This window comes from Tenrec ecaudatus, chromosome 13 (genome assembly GCF_050624435.1).
Source record: "Tenrec ecaudatus isolate mTenEca1 chromosome 13, mTenEca1.hap1, whole genome shotgun sequence".
NCBI classification, from domain to species: Eukaryota; Metazoa; Chordata; class Mammalia; order Afrosoricida; family Tenrecidae; genus Tenrec; species Tenrec ecaudatus.
This window is the reverse complement of record NC_134542.1, coordinates 35045078-35067110: the sequence shown is the minus strand read 5'-3', so window position 1 is coordinate 35067110 and position 22033 is coordinate 35045078. Positions and strand designations below refer to the sequence as shown.

At 42.3% G+C, this 22033-nt stretch overlaps 1 protein-coding gene across 1 annotated transcript in view; it reads left to right on the top strand.

Annotated features, from left to right (window-relative positions):
• ICOS (inducible T cell costimulator) overlaps positions 1-21767 on the top strand; it is a 63566-nt gene extending 41799 nt beyond the window's left edge. The window contains exon 5 of the mRNA XM_075529067.1: positions 21568-21767. Coding sequence (XP_075385182.1) covers positions 21568-21767 — 200 coding nt within the window. The remainder of the gene's footprint in view (positions 1-21567) is intronic.
• The last annotated feature ends 266 nt before the right edge of the window (positions 21768-22033 follow it).

The following is a 22033-nucleotide window of genomic DNA, read 5'->3' as shown; positions in this document are numbered from 1 at the left end:
CACCTCACGGCCCAACTCTGATATTTTGGGGATTCCTATTGTGTACTAGGAGTTGAGCACAGGGTAGATGTTCAGTAAATATATACTGAACGGATGGAGGGAGGGAGAAAGAAGGCATGAGAAGAGTGAAATAGTGAAGAGAAATGGAAAGGAACATTTAACCAGGCTGTAGAGCTAGGAATAGAAAGAGGATGAGCACAACTCAAGTGCACCGATCTTCAGACTTCAAGGAAATGATGATGCAGCCACGTAACACGTGGAAAACAGCCAAGTAAGGAAGAGCTCATTTTATACAAATAAAGCTCAGATTGCTGAAAAGTTTGAGTGGAAGCAGCCTATAGAGACAGCAGTCGGCAAGATTGTTTTTCTTTTGAGAATAATTTACACATGAATAACTGCTAAAAACTTGGAGAAGACTGTTATTCCTAAAGGTCTGTAAATGAAGTGAAAACATGCATGCTGCAGTATGTTGAGAACTGACGCAAACAAATTCACGGCCGTCAAGCAGACCCTGACTCATAGTGACCCTATAGGACAGAGTAGAGCAGTCCATAGGGATTCCAAGAGTGTCGCTCTTTAGAGAGGCAGACTGCCACCTCTTTCTTCTCCAGAGCGACTGGTAAGTTCAAACCGTCAACCTTTCAGTTAACAACCAAGCATTATCACCACTCTAACATCAGGGGTGGCCTTATAGAGAAAGCTATATTAAACTACCTAAAATAATTTTTACATAAAATAAGTTCTAGTCACTAGTGTTCACCTTGCTTTTTAATTTAAATCTCTAATACTTAAGTTTCTCTTCCTATGAACATTTAAATTTGCTTCTTGCAATTTTTTAAAACCATATTATGTCTAAACTGGATCTTTTGAAAACAATTTCATTCATAAGCGTACATTAAGGAGCTTATGAGAAATAGACCATTGCTCAGAGAATTATTCCAGTGAAACTAGACAGCACGAAGCACCTGGTGTTTACAAAATAGAATCTTAGCAACTAGAGGAGCCCTGATGGCTTAGTGGTTATGAGTTGGGCTGCCATTTGCATGGTTGGTAGTTCAAAACTACTGGCAGCTCTGAGGGAGAAAGACTGGACTTTCTGCTCCCATGAACAATTACAGTCTCAGAAACCCACAGGTGAGTCACTATGGGTCAACATTGATGCCATAGCCATGGATTTGGTTTGGTTGCATAGTAACAGTTGTAGGGCAGTAGAAAAATTCAGCTAAACTTACCTATTCACTTAGTGTCTGTCATTCCATAAACATCTTTTATTATCAACCATGTAAAACCAATTGAACTTCAAACCCATTGGACTTGATCTCTAACCAGAAGGTGCTTTTAGCTTTGTCGAAGAAAGAAGCATATAGACAAATATATGTAACCAAGTGTCATAGACAGAGGCAGACAAGGAATTATTAACCCTTTCACAGAGAAGAAAATAGGTAAGCTAAAGTTATATAGGAGAGATAATTCTTGACCTGACTTTGAAATATCAGCCAGTGTTTTGTTGGAGGGTTGGGAGAAAGGCAGTTCAGTTGAAATGGATCTGAGAACAGACAGCAAGGTATAAGAGATGAAGTTGTTGTTGGAGTGGGTTGTGCCCAGATCTTACATCATAAGTTTGGATTTTTATCTTGAGAGAAATGGGCAATCATTGATGGTTCAATCTAATAACTTGAATATATGTGTACATAATAGGTCTAGTCAAAGAGAGAAAGCATGTTTGAGTGGGAGGGCATTAGCTCTCTTTTGAACCCGGTGAATGTGGAGAACCTCTGGAAATGTAGAGAAGAGCCGTAAAGGTTATGTGTAGGCATGCTAACTGGCAAAGCCAGTGGTTCAAAACCACCAGCTGCTCTGTGGGAGAAAGTGGAGGCTTTCAACTCCTGTGAAGAGTTAGTCTCCAAAACTCACAGGGGCAGTGCTACTCTGTCCTACAGGGTCACTAAGAGTTGGCCATGACTCATGGTTTGGCAGTGAGGTTTTTGTTGTTGCTTTACGGTTTATGGGAATTTAGATGGTGTGTAATGTTGTTGATAGGTGCTGTGGAGTTGGTTCCAACTCAGAGCAAACTGATGTGCTAAATAAAGGACAATGTACTGCCTGCCCCTGCCCCATTCTCACAGTCTTTCCTGTGCTTCAGTGCACTGTTGCAGCCACTGTGTCAATCCACTTTGTTGAAGGCATGATGTCCTTCTCCAGGGATTGGTCTTTTCTGATATGTCCAATGCATGTGAGACCAAAGTCTCACCATCCTTGCTCTAAGGAACATTCTAGCTGGGATTCTTCTAAGACAGATTTGTTTGTTCTTTTGGCAGTCCATGGGACTTTCTTTCTTTCTGTCTTTTAAAACGTTTTATTATGATTTAAAATTTTACAGAGTCAACTGGTTTTCCATTCAACAATTCATACATTGATTGCGGCCCTCAAGATGTGCCAACACACTTCCCACTTCTCCCCTGCCTCGTTTGCCATTATTACGCCGCTTCCTCTCCTGCCCCTTCTTGTTTTCAAGAGTTTTTATCCATAAGCAAATGCTGTCCTTTTGATTTTGGATAGTTGTTTGTTCTAAGGAGTGCCCCTCCGAGCCTGTATCTTTTCTGGCTGAAAGCTGAGTGTGAGGATCGAGTATAGTTCAAGGAGTGCAGAGCAGATAAAGGCCATAGTCTTAGGGTTCCAAGTGTCCATCACACTTGGTTTATGATTTGGGATTTTGATCCTCTTTGTTCTCCCACCCTACTCAGGACCCTCTTTTGTGATCCTCTTCAAGTAATTACCAGTGGTAACTGGGTACCTTTTGGTTTTTCTGGTCTCAGGGTCACGGAGACTGAAGTCGCTGTGGTCCATTCGTCCTCTGGACTAGTACATGGTACTTTCAATATTCTTTACCAGCACCGTAATTCAAAAAGCATTGATTCTTTTTTAGTCTTCCTTATTCAATGCCCACCTTTCATATGCATATGAAAACCAAACCAAACTTATTGCCATCAAGTCGATGCCAACTCATGTTGACCGTATAGAACAGGGTTGAACTGTCCCTGTGAGTTCCAGAGGAGCGCTAACTCTTTACAGGAGTAGAAAGCTACATATTTCTCCCACAGAGCAGCCGGTGGTTTCAAACTGCTGACCTTTCGCTTAGCAAACCAATGTGTAACCACTGCACCACCAAAGGACTAAGGTATGCCTTACCTCATCCAAGATCCATGTGACATCAGCAATGGCATCTCTTGTTCCATGTCCTTTTCTGAATCTGGCCTGAACCACTGGCAGTTTCCTGTCAATGAATGCACTGCTGCAACTGTTGTTGGATGATCTTCAGCAAAGTTTTACTTGCTTGTAATATTAATGATATTATTCTACAATTTGAGAATTCTTTCTTTGGAATGGCACTCAATAGACAGTTGAAAACTCAGGAGAAAAATCTGGCCCAGGACTTGAATCTTAAACAGTCTATATGTGTTCAAGGAGGTGGGAAGAGGGAGTGTGACCTTCTAGGAAGGGGTTGTGGGAATGAGAAGGGAGGAGGGAAACCAGCAGGAGCATCACCACGTTTAAGGAAGACATGGCTACAGGGGTGGGGATGAACCTGGAGAGATCTGCTGAAGCAGAAACCAACAGAGGAGAGGGCTTCATGGAGGGAGTGGTCAGCTACTGTAAACGCTTCCCCTATGTATGTGACCGAGTCAGCCGAGTCTTAGTCACCCTGACGTACACCGCTTCAATGGACCGGGGATTGCAGCGGAATGGAGGAGTGAGGCTGGCCGAATACTATCGTGGTAACCACTGAGAAGGAGGTCCTACTGTGAGCGTTTCACAGTGAAAATGATTAAGAAGAACAGAGGGACAGAAGACAGGAAACGATGGAGCCAGTTTGGGTAAGAAACGTAGGAAGCACAGGCTCAGTTTGGAGGGAACAGTGGGACGGACAAGTATTGTAGCACATCAGAGATGACATGTTTGATCTCCTCTGACAGTTAAGAAGGAGCCAGATGTTCTGGATGTCTCCAGCGTCTATCCCTATGAGCCTGAGAAAGAGAGAGTGAGTGGTGTGTGGAAGGCGGTCTCTCATGCTGTGATCATAGAGTTGAAAGTGATCCAAGACACTGTTGGCAAAAAGAGAGTTGCACTGGATTTTCTCAGAGGATTCTTTCAGCTCTAAAATGTTATGATTCTGTGATTAATTTGCTAAATGAATTAATAGTGCAAACAGTCTTTCAAGAAGACTGTTTGAATTACTTATGAGAACAAAGTGTTTAAGTACCCTCAAGCTTTATAAAACATCCACTACCCCAGAAATAATTAATATACCAATTATAAATCTTTCTTAGCCGTTCATTCAAGTAGATTTCCTGAGACCTATGTTTGGCCAAATTCTATTTACCTAGTTCAATTCTTGTTTGTATTTCAAAGCCATCAAACTACAGTTCTTTAAACAACATGTTTCAGCCTGGCCAGCCCTCCAGTAGGGCTGAATTATTAAAGTTTTATATTATGTGCAAGACGGCATCTTGATGAATTGGTTCATCTCTGGAGAAATGCCCATCTTCTTCTTAATTTAGGACACAGCTGTTAGAATTGCAGACTTCATCAAAAATGGCCACCTATAACTCAGACAATTCACAGAAACATTTCCTCTCAATTGGCAAGGGTTTTGAGGACAAACCACACTCTAAAATGTTTGTGTAACAGGAAAATGTGGTGTCAAGATGATCAACACAAGATAGGAAATGATATATTTTCACAAAATTTGCATATATTATTAAAAAATACCCAGCAGCTCACCTACAAAATGAGAACACAACATTAAAGGGAGACAGCCCTGATAAAAATGCAGGCAGATTAAATGTGACTGAGCCTGGTGGATCCAGCATTAACAACAACACGTTTTATTTTCACCATAAAGCAGGCTGGACCATCGGCAATGCTCTGGATTGCTGCAAAAGCAGAAGAAACCTCTGTTGTTCCTCTCCCTCTTTGGTTATTCTCACTTGGATGGAATGTAGATGTTACTTAATTAGTCTCAGCCTCAGTTTCCCTGTCAGCAAATTGGAGGCTGTCAGGTAGGGTCCCAGCAGAAATTAGATGGGCATTCAAACGGGGTTGTTTAGGAATGTTTACACAGGCACTATTTCTAGATGCTATGGTAGAATTCAGAAAAGGTAAAAAGTGAAAGCGACGTGGCAATTCCCAGGGGCAGCAGGACCGAGAGCCCTATGGGGAGGCTCCCTCTCAGGATTCAGGGTTTAGGAGAGATGGATGTGCAGTCGGATAAGATGATCTGGAAGCTGTCATTCTTCCCTCACCCTTCATGTCTCCTGCTGTTGCCTCCCACAGACCGAACCAGGCTGGAAATGGAAAAGCCACTTCCTAGAGCAGAGAGCAGGGCGGACCAGGGAGGAGACTGTAAGATACCCATCACAATGGCTCATGGAGCTGCCACGTTGACAGAGTTGTTGTAAAATGTAGGACAGCATGGGTATGAGGTTATTCACATTGAATCTGACCCATAGTGAGCACTTGGCTTAATACTGTTGGAGTACCTTGGTGGTCCCTACCGGCATAGTGGGTTATGCATTGGAGTGCTGACCCCAAGGTCATCAGTTGGAACCCATCAGAAGAAAGATGTGGCTTTCTGCTCCTGTAACTATTTACAGCCTCAGAAACCCAAAGGGGAAGTTCAACTCTATCTGATATGGTTGCTCTGAGGGGTCATTGACTCGGCAGTGTTAGTTTGTTTTAAAAACCTAGCTATACAATATTTAATAGGTTCTGCTGCTAACCCAAATATTTGAGGTTTGAGTACACCCAGAGACACTCAGAGGAAAGGCCTGGAAATTGTTTGAAAATTCTGCAAGGGAGCACATTAGACTGACAAACATAGGGTCACCAGGCATGCAGATTGATTTTAATGAATATTGTGGTTGTGAGCTACTGTCAAGCCTGTTCACACCCAGAGACCATATGTACCACAGAATGAAACCCTGCCAAGGTCTGGGTCAATCTCAACTTTTGTTATGTTTGAACCCAATGCTGCAGCCACTGAGTCAGTCCATCTTCTTGAGGGTCTTTCTGCTTTTCAGTGACCCTTGACCCAGCATGATGTCCTTTTCCAGGGACTAGTGTCACCTCATACCATGCCCACAGTGTGAGAGAGGAAGTCTTACCATCCTGTTTCAAGGAGAATTCTGAATGTACTTCCTCTGTGACAGATGTATTTGTTCTTCTGCCAGTCCATTGTATTTTCAGTATTCTTGAGGAGCACCACCATTCAAACGCCTCTCTTCTTCTGTGTTCTTCCATACTCATGGTCCAGCTTTCTCCTCAGCTTGAGGTGAGTGCGAAGACCGTGCCTCGGCTCAGGTGGACCTGAGTTCTCAGAAGTGCAAGCTCCTCTTGGGTCTTTAACACCTGACAGAGGTCTTGTGCAGCAGATTTGCACAGTTCAATAGGTCATTTGATTTCTTAACTACTGCTCCATGGGTGTTAATTTTGGATCAAGTAAATGAAATCCTGGACAACTTAAATTATTTTTCTCCTTTCTCATGATGCTACCTACGAATCCAGTTGTGAGCGTTTGTGCATTCTTTACATTGAGTCGCAGTCCATACCGCAGGCTGTTGTTTTCCATTTTTACTAGAAGGCCTGAAAATTCTCTTCATGTTGAACAAGCGAGGATGTATTATCGGCACACCCGGGTTATGCATAAGTTTCCCTCGAGTCCTTTATGTGATCTTCTTCGTAGGGTTGAGCTTCTCACATGATTGGCTCAGCATGCAGCCTGAGTGGGCATGGAAAGCACACCACCCTGAGCCACATCTCTCCTTATGTCCAACCATGCTGAATGCCCGTGTTGTGTTTGCATGACTCCTCTTGGTCCACGTGCAGGTTCCACATGAGCACCATGGGGAGCTCTGAGACCCCTTCTCTTTGAGATCTTATCCATGTATTGTTCTGATCCCTACACTTGAACACCTTTGCATAGTTAAGAAAACACAAGTAAACATGCTTCTGGTATTCGTTATTTCATCCAGCATCCATCTGATATCATCAGTGATGTCCCTTGTTCTCTATACTCTTTCAATATATACATGCAAACACTGCCAAATGTCTTGGGGGAAATAAGTAATTCTCAGCTGAGAATAACCAATCTAGAACTTGTCTGCCTTTGGCACCATTAGAAGGAACAATGACAATTAAAGAAGCCTAAAAGAATTCCATTTCTTCTTCTTTTTTTTAGCCTCCCTTTATGGGTAATGAAGGATTATAAGCACCAGTTAAATGGTTAGTTTTCAGTCTTTGAAAAGACTTTGTCTACTTCTAGATGGTCCCCCTACCCCCAACCCCTGCCCCCATTTTAGTTCAAGCAATGAGACCTGTTATATTACAACCTGTCTGTGATCTCAGCCACAATGCTTCACTCGTGGAAAACAAGTCAAGTTGAAAAACAAGTTGAGTCACTAGGTCACCAAAACTGTATATGAGTAAAATTTTATGCAAATTCATCTGCATTTTGCCACCGAAAGAGAAATATTGAGAAGATAAAAAGATTGACACTGATAAAACACAAATAGTCATTTTTCTTTCATTTTCCATAAACCAGAAAGAATTTGAATGGCTTTCCTATGATGAAGAAAAGCATTTTCTTACTTGAAAAATAATCAAATCACCCATTTTCTTTTTAAACAATAATCCAGCCCAAACTGGAGCTTTCCTTCATTAAAAATATTACATGTCCACATCACTTTATATTCAACACCCTAGTTGAAGGGATTTTTTTTTCAAAATTCAAATCTGATTATGCCTTATAGCTTGCCTACAGCTTCCCATGACTTTCAAACAAAGACTATCTTGCTCGAAGAAGGCACCTGCCAGTTTCCCAGGCATGCGTCCTCTGTGTTTTGGCCAGTCCAGACTTCCGTCGATTCCTGGAATGTTCACATTTCCTCCCATTGCAGGGCTTTGCACATTCTCCCTTTTTGTATGGGTAATTTTTCACAACTTTTCCAGTTTGGTCATTTTATCTTCATACTTCAGATCTCACCCAACATTCCTTTTGAGAAATTATCTAACTAACTGTCTTAGACTGTTTTTGCCAGAGAATCAAAATTCTATAAAAAGAGAGAAATTTCAAGAAAAGGCCCCCACAGGAGGAGATGTGAGAAAGTCCAGAGCCAGTCCAGGCAGCTCCCAAGCTCATGGGTCCAATATAAAGCTGGAGACTTCTCTGGCGACAGGCACTGCTTTATGGCAGGAACACCACAGGCCAGTGACTGCTTGGGAGGATACAGTCTTGTGATTGGAGAGGTAAATGAACCTAAGGGTGGGAGGTCAGATGTCAGGTTGCCCCTGGGATCCATAGGCAATAGGGAAGACTGTTGGCTCACGTCCAAAGAATTGGAAGTCAATGAGCCAGATGCAGGATCCAGACCCAGCAAAATGCAAGCAAGCTCTTCTACACAATCACTTATATAGAAAGTAGACCACACAATTGAAACTTCCTTTCAATTGCATCAGGACTGTGACCTGAATCAGGGATTGTTTTCTAGCCTAAATTTCTTACAAGTGATTGGCTGCTCATAGCAGGTCCCGTTATGTATTTGATTATAATTGTTTAGGCCATATCAAGGGGATTCGCCTTTAGCTGCTAAACCACTACAAATCCTAACCCAGCCAAGTTTACTAAAAACTAAACTATCACACCAACCCCACCAGACAAACATGTAAACAAATGAACAAATACCTCTTTGCCAAATAGTACCCATACTTTTTCTTTGTAGTCCTGATCATGTTTGTAGCTTTACATTTCTTTGTGTGCTCCTTATATTAATATCCATCTCTTTCACTTAGCTGCCATCTCTAAGGAGCAGGAATGATATCTCTTTATCTTATCATTGTATTCCTAGGACCTTTTATAGTAAGTTCTCAGTAAGTAGTTGTTAAATTAATAAAATAATCAATCAGTATTACTGGATTTGACCAGTGCTTGTTTTTGTAAATAATGTCTTATTAGAAGATAGCCAGAACTACTTTTTATTTTCTACGGCCCATTTCACTCTATAGGACAGAACTGAGTCATTTTCTCAAAGACCATATAGCCCACAAAGTCTAAAATATTTCGATCTAACAGTTTTCAATTTGTGGGTCATGACTCCTTTAGGGACTGAATGACCCTTTCACAGGGGTCACCTGATTCATAACTGTGTCAGTTTGGGTACATTAGAGAAACAAATCCACAGAAATTCATGTGTATAAGAGAGAGTTTTATATAAAGGGTGAGTGCACATCAAGAAAACGTCCCAACCCTGTGCTGCCCAAGCCCACAGGTCCAACATTAACCCATATGTCCAACGCCAGTCCACAAAGTCTTCCTCCATCTCACAAAACACATGCAATGATGCTGACTACAGAAGAAAAGCCAAATCAGTGAACGTGTAAGCATCTCAGCACTGACAAGTGTCTCCCCATGGCTGCTCCAGCACCCAGGGCTGCACTGGGGTAGATCCATGTGGCTTCTCTTCAGGGATGTCTCGCAGGAAGTGAGCCTGGCAAGCTGAAGCAGGGAACTGGCTAAGGCAGCTGCACCTTGGTCCGACCATCAGAAAGCAAGAGACCCGAGAACTAGAAAGGTTCACCGAGCCATGTATTCCTCCACCCTTCAATTAACCCCACGTGTGTTTATCAGCCAGGTTGGCACAATAAACTAACTACGTCAATAACAGTAGCAAAATTACAATTATGAAGTAGCAACATACATAATTTTATGGCTGGGGTGTCACCACAGCACGAGCAACTGTATTAAAGGGTCACGGCATTAGGAAGGTTGAGAACCACTGATTGAGCCCCTTCTAGAAATAGTTTGCGGAGTCCTCCTCAAAATCAGTTACATCTTGGTTGAGTTCATGTTGCTGTTATGTGCCCGGGAGTTGGTTCCCATAAACGGACCCGTCTACCACAGGGTGAAACATCGTGTGCTTTTGTGCCATCCTCAGAATTGCTTTTTTAAGTTCATTGTGGCAGCCACTGGTCCACCCATTTCTTTGGACAGTTTTTCTCTTTTTTTTTTTTTGCTGGCTCTTTATTTTACCAATGATGATGTCCTTCTCCAGGAACTGGTATCTCCTGACAACATGATCAAAGTATGATAGATGAAATCTTATCACTCTTGTCTCTAAGGAGCATTCTGGCTGTACTGTTTTGTCTCCAAGCAGTCCATGACTGATCTGTTTTATCTCCAAGCAGCCCATGATACTTTTACTAATCTTTGCCAGCACCATAATTCAAATACACCAATTCTTCTCCACACTTCCTTATTCTCTGCCCAACTTCCCCTGCATACGCTGTTGCTGTTATTGTTCGGTCCCATCCAGTCCATGCTGACCCACAGTGACCCTGTGCACAACGGAATGAAAACCACTGCCTAGTCCTGTGTGCCCTCCTTACAGGTGTTCCTGTGCTTGACCCTATTGTTGCCAGCACTATGTCAATCCATCTGGCTGACGGACTTGTCTTGTTTGTTGCCCTTCTGTTTTACCAGGCATGATGTTCTTCTCCAGTAACTGTTTTCTCCTGAAAACATGCCCAAAGTATGCAAGATGAAATTTCTCCATCTTTGCCTCTAAAGAGCAGTACTCTCCTTTTTTCAGTCCATGATACTTTGGTATTCATTGCCAGCATCCTAATTCAAATGTATTGATTCTTCCTTGGTTTTCCTTATTCAATGTCCAACTTTCATATGCATATGAGCAGTTGAAAATACTGTGACTTGGGTCAAGTACATCTTGTCCTCAAAGTAACGTCCTTCCTTTTCAAAACTCTAAAGAGGTCTTGGGCAGCAGATTTACACAATGCAATGCATCCTTTAATTTCTCGATTGCTGCTTGCCTGAGCTTTGATTGTGGATTCAAGCAAGACACAAATCCTTGACAACTTCGATCTTTTCTCCATTTATCATGTTACCTGTTTGCTCAGCGGTGAGGATTTTGGTCTTCTTTACATTGAGTTGTGATCCATCTTTTCTTCTCATCAGCAAGTGCTTCAAGCTCTCCTCACTCTCATCAAGCAAGGTGGTGTCATTTTCATAGTGCAGGTTATTAATAAGCCTTCCTCCAATCCATGATGCACTAGTCTTCTTAAGATCCAGCTTCTCTAATTATTTAGTCAGCATACAAATTGAATAATATGGTGAGAGGATACAAACCTGATGCACAGCTTTCATGATTTAAAATCATGCAGCATTCCCTTGTTCTGTTCACACAACTGCCTCTTGAGCCATGTGCGACTTCCACATATGCACAATGAAGTATTCTGGAATTTCCCATTCTTCTCAAGGCTATCCATAATTTGTTATGATCCACACAGTCAAATGCCATTGCTCAATGAAACATAAGTAAACATCTTTCTGGTATTCTCTTCTTTCAACCAAGATCCATCTATCATCAGCAATGCTATCTCTTGTTCCACATCTTCTGCTCTGGCCTGAACCTCTGGAAACTCCTTGTCAATGTACTGCCGCAATCACTGTTGTATGCTCTTCAGCATATTTGAATTCCATGTGATATCAATGATATTGTTCTATAATTGAAACATTGTTTTGGGGTCACCTTTCTTTGGAATGGGTGCAAATGTGGACCTTTTTCCAGTCAGTTTGTCAAGTAGCTTTCTTTCAAATTTCCTGGTGTAGATGAATGAGGGCTTTCAGTGTTTCATCAGTGTATTGAAACATTTTGATTGGTATTCTATCAATTCCTGGAGCCTTGTTTTTGGTTAGTGCTTTTAATGCAGCTTGAATGTCTTCCTTCAGTACCACTGATTCTTGCTCATGTGCTACCTCCTGAAATTGTGGAATGTCCACTAGTTATTTTTGCTGCAGTGACTGTATTCTTTCTATCTTCTTTTGATATTTCCCACAGCGTTCAATATTTTGCCCGTAGGATCTTTCAATATTGCAACTTGAAGCTTGAATGTTCTTCAGTTCTTTCAGTTTGCAAGATCCTGAGCATAGGCTTCAGTTATGGTTCTTACACATTTCATTATAATATTTTACTTTGTCTTCTTGAGCTGCCCTTTAAAGTTTTCTCTGCAGCTCTTTTACTTCCTCATGCAGTTCATTTTTCTTAGATACTCTAAAATTAAGAGCAAGTTTCATATCTGCTGACATCCACTTTGATCTTTTCTTCCGTTCCAGTCTTTTTAATGACCTTTTGATTTCTTCGTGAATAATGTTCTTGATGTTATTCTGCAGCTCATCAGGTCTTCTGTCATTAGTGTTCATTGTGTCAAATCTGTTCTTGAGATGTTCTCAAAATTCATGTGGGATAGACTCAAGGTCATTTCCCCCCAAGCCAAATTGTATCCAGCTTTATTCAAGATACTTTTCATAAACAATCATGGTGTTCAGGCAGGCCACAGGCAAATGATCATTAACAGCATACAACAATTTCCATACTCCCTCTTCAACCGACTACCCAAACCAGAAAGCCACTGCAAAGCCCACTGAAGTCTTCAGCTGATGCTCTGAATGGGGAACGTTTAGCGTGACGGTGGACACTCCACATTTAGCATGTTGTTTGAATAACTTGTCAATAGCCGACCCTGCCTTTCAGAAATGAAATGGACCCAGCAGAAATACCAATCCAAAGATCCACACTCTGAACACAGGGATCACTGCTCTTTTGAAGGATGCCATGAGGATGGTGTCACTGGAAAGTCCAGATCATCCGATATACCACAACCAGTGTTTTGAGATCAGCTCCCAACAGGTGTCTGGGTTTGGGGGAGTCAAGTCTGTGCTGAAGGCAGAGGGGAGAAGAGGGTGTGGAGGATGTCAAACCAAAGATGTACTTTGCCCCTCTCACGAGTTGTTTGTGCCAAGGTGGCTCACGTGGGTCAATGTCAGGGAATCCCTTCTCCTGGGAACCCAGAGGGCATCTCTCACAACTAACAGGGCAAAGTGCTGTCTTCCACATCAACCCAGCTTGGGAGACAGCCTATTGGTGACATTTGCCCCTCCCCCAAAAGACAGCCATGGAGTGTTCTGTGTGCTAACAACATAGCTTTAAAAAACCAAAAATTAAGACAAAATTCTGCATTGTTATTGATAAAAAACAGTATTTCAAACTATTTTGAAACACAGTGACCAGAAATGCACAGTTTCAAAAACACACACACACTTCACTTGGCCCACTGTGTTGGCATCTCCATTTTCTGAGGGGGCTGTTGCCCCCCTTGCCAGCAGCAGCCTTCCCTGGGCTGCCTTTGGGAACCTCCTCTCCCTTCTTGGCAGGGGCCTTTTTTGGCTTCTGCTCTGGTTTTGGAGAAGCAGGCTTAGCAGATAAGCTTGGTGATCTCCGAGGTTCATCCTTCACCTTGGCTTTAGTCTCCCTTAGGTCCCCTTCAGCCGTTCTCTTGGCCATGGTGGTGACGGCATCGGGACTTTGGTCGATCTGGGGGCTGTTCTCACCTCTTCTTCCCTCAAGGTCAATTTTGACTCTTGTGAACTGGTTTTAATTCTCTTCTGCTTTGGCCTATACTTACATAGGAGCAATTGATAGTCTGTTCCACTGTTAACCCCTTGCCTGGTTTTAGCTTGTAATATTGAGTTTCTCCATCTTTTCTTCCCACAGATGTAGTCAGTTTGATTTCTGTGTATTGCATCAGAAGAAGTTCATTTGCACAGTCATCGTGGGTGTTGTTGAGAAAAGGTATTTGCTATGAACAAGTCGTTGGTTATGCAAAATTTTATTATGCAAGCTCCAGCTTAATTTCTATTACAAAGACCATATTTCCCAACGACTATTCCTTTGTCTTTGTTTCTAATTTCTGCATTCCAATTGCCAATAATTACCAGTGCATCTAGATTGCATGTTTGATCAATTTCAGACAGAAGACATTGTTAAAATTCTTCAATTTCTTTATCATTAGTTTTAGTACTTGGTTCATACATTTGAATAATAATTATATTGATTGATTTTTTGAAAGTGGATAGATATAATCCCATCACAGACAGCATTGTACTTCAAGATAGATCTGGAAATGTCCTTTTTGACAATAAATGTAATGCCATTCTTATTGATTGTGTCATTCCCGCACAGTAAACCATAAAATTTCTGATTCAGAATGGCTAATACCAGTGGATTTTAGCTCAGTAATGTCTAGCTAGATATTGACCTTTATGCCTTTCATTTCATCCTTAATAATTTAAAACTTTCCAAGAGTCAGACTTCATACATTCCAAGTTTTGATTATTAATTGATTTCTTGGCAGCTTCTATGCCTTAGCAAGAATTTATCTCACCTCTCTCTCTATCCAAAGCTTCTAACACAGACCCTTTGTAAAGGACTAATGGCCATTCCTTAACTTGTAGGTCAAAGGCAAAACTCCTGGGTGTGGTTTGCCATGCTTTGCATAGTTTGGGACTATCCCTCCTACTGGCAGCATCTTGCACTTGATCGCTCCCAGTGTGCCCTGTCTTGGATAGAGCAGGCTCTTCAGCTTCTCTCCTCCCTTTGCCTTATCAATCCCGGCTTCAGTTATCAGCTGGGTAGAAGGTGCCTCAGTTTTCTAACCAGATCAAATCCCCTTTCATAGCTTCCTGTGCTTCTCCTTCATCGTCCCCTAACAGAGGTAGTTCTATACTACCTTTCCTACATCACACACACACACACACACACACACACACACACACACACACACACACACACCCCAGACATTGAGAAAACATTTTTTGTTTTGTTTTTATCTGTGTCTGTATTTCCAGGTGGCCCGCCTTGTTCCTGGCTCGGACTGGTCAAATGAATTGACCAATATTTAGTATTCAGGATGCATTTCTTTGCCTATGCATTTCCCCCCCTTCGGCTTTAGTATATATGGATATATTTTATCAAGCCTTTTATGGCTTCTATCAACTTTTCCCTTGTTAACAACACACCTACGATTCTTGTTTTCTTGGAAGAATTCTGAGTGACTTTTTCTTCCTCTTCTTATATTTAAACTTTATAGCTTTCTCCCCCTGATACATTTATAAAAATAACATTTCCTTACCTCTTCTCCCTCCTCCATCCTCAGGCTTCCCTTCCACCCTGGGGAGTATTCTTGGCTTCCTTAATTCTACTCCCTTACCTCTTTCTGCTCCTGTCCTCCCACCTCGACTTCCCTCAAGGAGAAAAATGACAGTATAAAGGGCATGCCAAAGCACAAGACAGCAAGTGTGTTCTTCCACTTACAGCACAAGGATTTTCAAGGCAAATGTAGGAGTGATAGATTTTTTTTCTTTTAGAAAATAGAAAGGTGGGCAACTTCTGTATTCTTTTACATCTAAAGTTATAGAAGAAATTAGCTAGTGCAATTACGCTTTAAAATACGTAAGTTGCAAAATGCCATATGATAATTCACCTTCTCCCTTAAAAGTCCTTATTCTGAACAAAAGAGTGAGACAGGTCTAATGGTCTGCATGAGCCTCGGGGGAATGTAGAAACTTTTGGAAGTGATGGGGTTTTCAGATGAGCCACGAGGAGTTTTTGGGGATGCTCCAAGTGGCACTGGGACCTTAAAAGCATTTATAAGGGCATTTGTGGGATTCGTGTGGATTCTCAGGATTCTCAGCCTGGTGTCTGGAACATAGTAGATGCCCGTCGATTTTTGTTGAGTGAATGGTACTATTTTACAGACTGGAGTTTCTGGAAAGATCTATTTTATAGTATTTTCAATTATGCACCACCTCCAAGGTAATAATATACCCCATAAGTTAATATAATAAGGTCCCATTCAATTGGGTGCAGTGTGAGGGGAGGGCAGGGATTCATGAACTCTGCCCAGCACTGCAAGTGTCCTAGAGCAGACACCCATGTGGATGTACAAACAGGGGGAGAGGCATGGGCAGAGGACCACAGCATGTTGCTAAGAGACAGAAACTGAAAGTCAGGATACAGATTTAAGAATTCTGATTAGGCAAGCTTTCTGGCATTGGTTTCAAGTTAATGGAGATTCCTAGAATTGATTCCACTATAAAGTTGTCAGAGTTTTAACAAATTAAATTATCTGGGAAGCCTGTCTAGAAAAAATCCTGCGGTTGCTCACCTACTAAGGCCAATTCCAGGCCCCTGTAAGCACGTGCCAAGACTTAGTCGGTGAAAGGGACTCAAAAGCTCTTCTACATCGTCTCGGAGGAAGCCTGGGAGTTCAGTGGTCAAGGGAGAGCCATCCCTGTGGGGATTACCTACCAGGATGAACTGGACTTTCCTAGAATCCTCTCCACCCGCAGATAAATACATTCTTTTAATATCTGCACATGGGCCATGGCTTATAATATTGATATTCTTTCCACTTCTCTAGTCACCAAAAGGGAGCGTTGCTTACAGTGCTTCTCTGCCATTTTATGTTCGTTATGTTGAGCGATCAGTCCCAGGAGCTGCACAGTAAGGGTGTGGCAGCAGGACTGGGGGAAGACAGCATGAACCTGCTGTGTGACGATGACACAAGCAACCATTTGCTAAAAATGAAGAGGACTGGAAGTACTTTTGATGAAGATCAATAGCTATAGCCTTCAGAATGGATTAAATTTCAAAATAAAAGCAAAATAAAAAATCTCACAATGGGACTAATATGCAATATCATGTCAAAAGAGAAATCGTGAAGTTGTCAAGAATTTCAGTTGATGTGGACCCACCATCAGCATCCATGGAAGCATCGGTCAAGAAATCAAACGACACATTGCATCGGGCAAATCTTCTGCAAAGGCTTCCTCGAAATGTTAGGAAGCAGAGATGTCATTCTGAGGACTAAGGTGAACCCGAACCAAGACATGGTCTTTTCAATTGCCTCAAAGCTGGGAAACGAGTAACGACGATCAAAGCAAAAACAGATGCATTGAAACTGTGGTGTTACTGAGGGATCGTTGAAATACTGTTGCCAGAAGAATGAGCCAATCCAGCTTAGAAGTACAACCAACATTCTCCTTGGAAAGGATGCTAGTGTAACTTTGTCTCGTGTCCTTTGGACCAGTCCCTGGAGGGATGCATTCTTGGAGAAGGACATTATACTTTGTAAAGTAGAGAAATGAAACCTTCAGAGAAATGATCGACTCGGTGCCTGCAATAACGTGTTCAAAGACAGTAATGCTTATGAGGATGGTACAGGAATGGGCATTTTATTCACATAGGATTGCTGTGAGCCAAAAACCAACCTGATGGCACCTAAGAACGATATGTGGAGGGCCAGGAGCCCTGGTGCTGTGGAAGGTAAGCATTTGGCTGCTATTGGAAAATACCGCATTTTGTGCCCACTGGCTTCTCCACGGAGGAAATGTGAGGGCTGCTTCCATGCAGATTACAAGCTTGAAAAGTCCGTGGAGCGATTCTACACCGTTCCGTAGGGTTGCTAGAGTTAGAATCCAGGTGATGATGACAGGTTTTGTTTTTCCATTTGTTTATTTGTTTGTATGCTGAGAATGGTTAATTTTCTCACTTAGCCCTAGCTTCTGCTATTGTGAGAAGCTGTACCCAATTCTAGTCAATGGTGCACAGGATGTTGAGAAGCTGGACCAGAAGATGACTGTTTCTTTTCAGGGAAGGTGGTGAAATTTGCAATTGAGTAGGGACGCTTCTAATATTGTAACTAATATATATATATATAGTTATATATATATATATATATAGTTATATATATATAGTTATAATATATACGAGAGAGTATCCCCCCAAAATCTTATGCTCATTTAAATTTATTTATTTATTCTTTTTTTAATATGAGGGGGATAGTGCATTTGGAGTTTCCTCCACCAGGTCAGACTGTGAATCAAGCTTTCTATTCAGAAGTTCTGAAAAAATTGTGTAACGGTGTGTGACAAAAAAAGGCCTGATTTCTGGCAGATAGGGGACTGGTTTTGCTACCATGACATTGCACCTGCTCATGCAGCCATCTCAGTGTGCCAGTCTTGAGCAAAAAAACCCCAGCATGCCTCTCTTACCCCAGGTACCTCACTCACCTGACCTTGCTCCATGTAATTTCCTTTTGCTTCTGTGAATAAAGAGGGACATGAAAGGACAGCAATTTGACGATGTAGAAGAGGTAAAGGAAAAAAATGAGGGAGGTGCTGTAAGCCAGCCAAACAGATGAGTTTGAAAAATGTTTCAAGTAATGGAATCACAGATATGACAAATGTATTAAGTGTACTGGAGAGTATTTTGAAGGTGATAAGGTTGTTTTGTAAACAAAATTTAAGTACATAGCTTAGAAAAAGATTTCAGGTTTTTTTTTGGGGGGGGGTTGGGTGCCCCTTCTTGCATGCGTGTGTGTGTGTGTGTGTGTGTGTGTGTGTGAACGATAATGATTAAGTGTGCATGTTACAGAATCAAAGAGTGGAATGCAGTGAATGTGGGTGGTTTTTGCTATCTCAAGATTCTTCACTCTTTTTTCTGGAAATAAACGCTCCTCCTATTCTCAGAGAAATTTCCACTTTCCGATTCCAAGGGATGCTGCTAGAACTATTGGCCTTCTAGAAATAATGACTGGCCAAAGCATGCACATGGAGCAATCAGACCAATCACAATCCTGTAATAATCCTCTGGGAGTATTATTTGAACTCTGGAAGACATAAACTTGCCTTTACAATGGTGTTTTTGTACTAAGATGTTGGAGACTGGAATTTCAGTGGCCACATCCCCACCAAAGGGAAGGAGATTTTTTGGTTGGTTGCTCCCTACAAACCCCAAGCAGGAGTCAGCGAACCCGCCATGGAAAGTGAAGCTCTGTGTGTGGCTCTAACAGCTTCTATTCCAGTTAAGTCCATCTTATCTGTCTTTTCTGGTTACGCTTGTCTGCCTAGATCGCAGGGTGGCAGTTGGCCCTTGGCTTAGTCTAGGTGCTTTAGAGAAACTAATCCACAGAAACTCAGGTATAAGAGAGAGTTTTATATAAAGGGTAAGTGTGCATCAAGAAAACATCCTAACCCAGTGCTGCCCCAACCCACAGGTCCAACATTAACCCATATGTTCAACACCAATCCACAAAGTCCTCCTCCATCTCACAAAAGACACACTATGATGCCGACTGCAGGAGGAAAGCTGAGTCAGTGAATGTGTAAGCATCTCAATGCTGGTAGGGGTCTCCACATGGCTGCTCCAGCACCCAGGGCTGCATCAGGGAAGGTCCATGTGGCTTCTCCTCAGGGATGTCTTGCAGGAAATGAGCCTTCCCAGTTGAGCAGGGAACCGGCTAAGGCAGCTGGACCCTGGTCCAACCATCAGAAAGCAAGAGACCGGAGAACTCGAAAGGCGAGGCTCACTGAGCCATTTATCCCTCCGCCCTTCAATTAACCCCATATATGTTTATTGGCCAGGTTGGCAGAATAAACTAACTGCCTCAGCCCTATAGTCTCAATTCTTTAACAGGCCTCAGAAAATCATAGCTTTTGCTTTTATGGTTATTTCATGTTGTCAGAAAAGAAGCGAGGTCTTACAAATTGTCTTTTTCTCATAGCCAAGATTAGAAGTCACAAACACATTGTTATTTGGAAGTTCCTTCGTTCTCCTCCGACACTTAGCTCCCTTCCTTGGTTACTAAGCAATAGAAAGGCAAGATGAATGGCCACAGCCTTCACATCTTACTGGTTGAAACCGTGGGAGCCAGACTCTAGAGGAGACAGTCAAGTGTTGCTGCTCATTCAATAATCTGTCCTCACTGGGCACAGACCAGCAGGCCACTATCAAGCTTTGAAATTCCCTCAGCACTTGTCACGTGACACCATTTGTGAATGAGCCCAAACCACCTTTTATTGCGGCTCCAGTTTTAGCTTATTTACACAAACTCACTCCTCTCACCGTAGTCTTTAATTTGGTAAATTTCTCCTCCTTAGTTGTAGTTCTTGCAAAGTTATATCAGAGAAAAGCAGTCACCTGAATATTTTACTATGACCTGAGAGATTTTGGAGAAAGCATACTGCCAGGGATGCTTTGAAATGACAGGACCTGTCCATCACATTTCAGGCTGCATTCAGCACATAGACCACGCAAGTGCCCCATTCAGGACGCATGCAAACACCTTACAGGATATGAGTGTGGGCAGGAGGTACAAACTCTGGCTGGCACATTTGAGAGGTGAAATCAAATAGAAATTGTATGCAAGTGAAATGCAGTATGACTGGTCGGCTTGTTATTTCACTACAGCGACTTAAACGAAACTCTTTCACGTGTCATTTAATGATGATGCTATCAATAGGTCAGAACTTCATGTGCCCTGGAGAAGGGCATAAGATTAAGCAGACACGATTTTCTCCCCCTCAATCTTTTGAGGGCTTGTCGGCTGGTGCTAATAGGAATACACCTAGGTCAGTTTCTCTGAAGGCTAGAAGAGCTTGGAAGGAAGCGAAGAAGAACACTTAGTTGATATTTTTTAAGTTCAAATCCCTCGTAGCCTGCTGTTTATTATTTAGAGGGTTGATCTTGAGCATTTTTGAAGGCATTTTTGGTGGGTGTGGCTAGGTAAGAAAAAAGTTTGAAGTGTAAAACTATCAGGAGGAGTTTCATGTCATTTCACACATAGTATGGCTCAGATTTCTTTATTTGCCACAGAACAAAAAGTTGATGATCTTCATGATGATAGGAATCTGAACGAACATCCAGTTTACAAAGTCTCTGATCACAGTCCGGTGGTGACTGTGTGGGCAGTTATTTTCTCAGCTAGGATATGAGTGTGATCTGCTACTTACCATCCCTTTACTCTCAAACTAGAAAACGAGGAAGGCTAGAATTTGTTTGGTCCCCAAGGTAGCCACCACACAGGTTTGTGAAGGAGTGGAGCGATTTCCGAACAGATTCTATAGTCTTGGTGCTATTTGGTAATGGCTTCATATCTAACCATTGATGTGTCTGCCGACCTAGTTAATGCTTGGCCTTTCCATTACACTAGGCAAGAGAGTGGGGTTTGAGTTCAAGGGCTAGAAACAGTGATGGCTCAGGTGGAGTTCAAGGCTTCCTTTCCCAAGTATTTTTCCCCAAATAAGGGAGAAATAACAGGTAGCTGGACACGACTCCTTATTTTTGCCCACATTTATCATGGGGACAGACTTGAAGTTCATTGTCATGGCTTTTGGGAGGAATGAGATGGTCACCAAGTCAATGAAGCACAGATTTGTGCCCTTATATACTCAAAGTCATGCCTCCATCCAGAAAACCTTTAAACCATTGCTTGGGACTAATACAGATTCTAAAGTTTGAGATTCTTGTTGTACCAGAACTGGGGTAATTGTTCTTTAACTGCACTTGCTCTACACAGTCCAGGAACTTCTTGTGCATGTTCACATGGAGACTTGTGGTGGGCTGAGGAAAACATGATCTATCGTAAGCATTCACATCAGGTGTGCAGTGGTCTTGAGGAAGAGCTCAGTCTGACTCCTCAGAAACATTGAAGCTCCAGCAAGCATCCCTTTTCACATCTAGTGCTTGATAGTGCCTTACTTCCAGTCAATGTTTACTGTGGTAACTCCCCCAGGGAGTTCATCCTGGACATCTTAGGAAGATCCCTACGGTCATCAGCCGCTACATGTCATGCCTAAAGCCTTGCTACTTGCTCTAGGTCAACTTGTAGGTGACTTCCTCGCAGAAGTCAATGGGTCTGTTGAGTATTTGAGACAGTTTACTCCTCTCTCCAAATCTTCGGGACTCTTGCTGTACTGTGGAGGCTTTGCCCATCTTCAGACGGTTATACCTGGACAGTATATCACCCGGGGCCTGGGCCAAATACTTCTCAAGTGTTTTTGTTCTGGAACATCTTGAGGTCACGTATGGAAATTCCAAGAACCGGCTCAGGCCTCCCGCTTGTTCAACGTGGTCGAGAGGAAATGGCCTTGACAGGAATCAGCTAAGGGGTCTGATGACTGAATCAGGATCCTGGGGAAAACAGGTGGCACATGCAAATCAGGAAAATTGGAGGATGGCTCATAGACAAAGGGAGTCATTCCAAAGTATGGGCAGGTGTAGGGTAACCGGGAAAGGACAGAAGGAGCAGAGGGTTAGCAGCTGATAGCACCCTTAGACTAGGG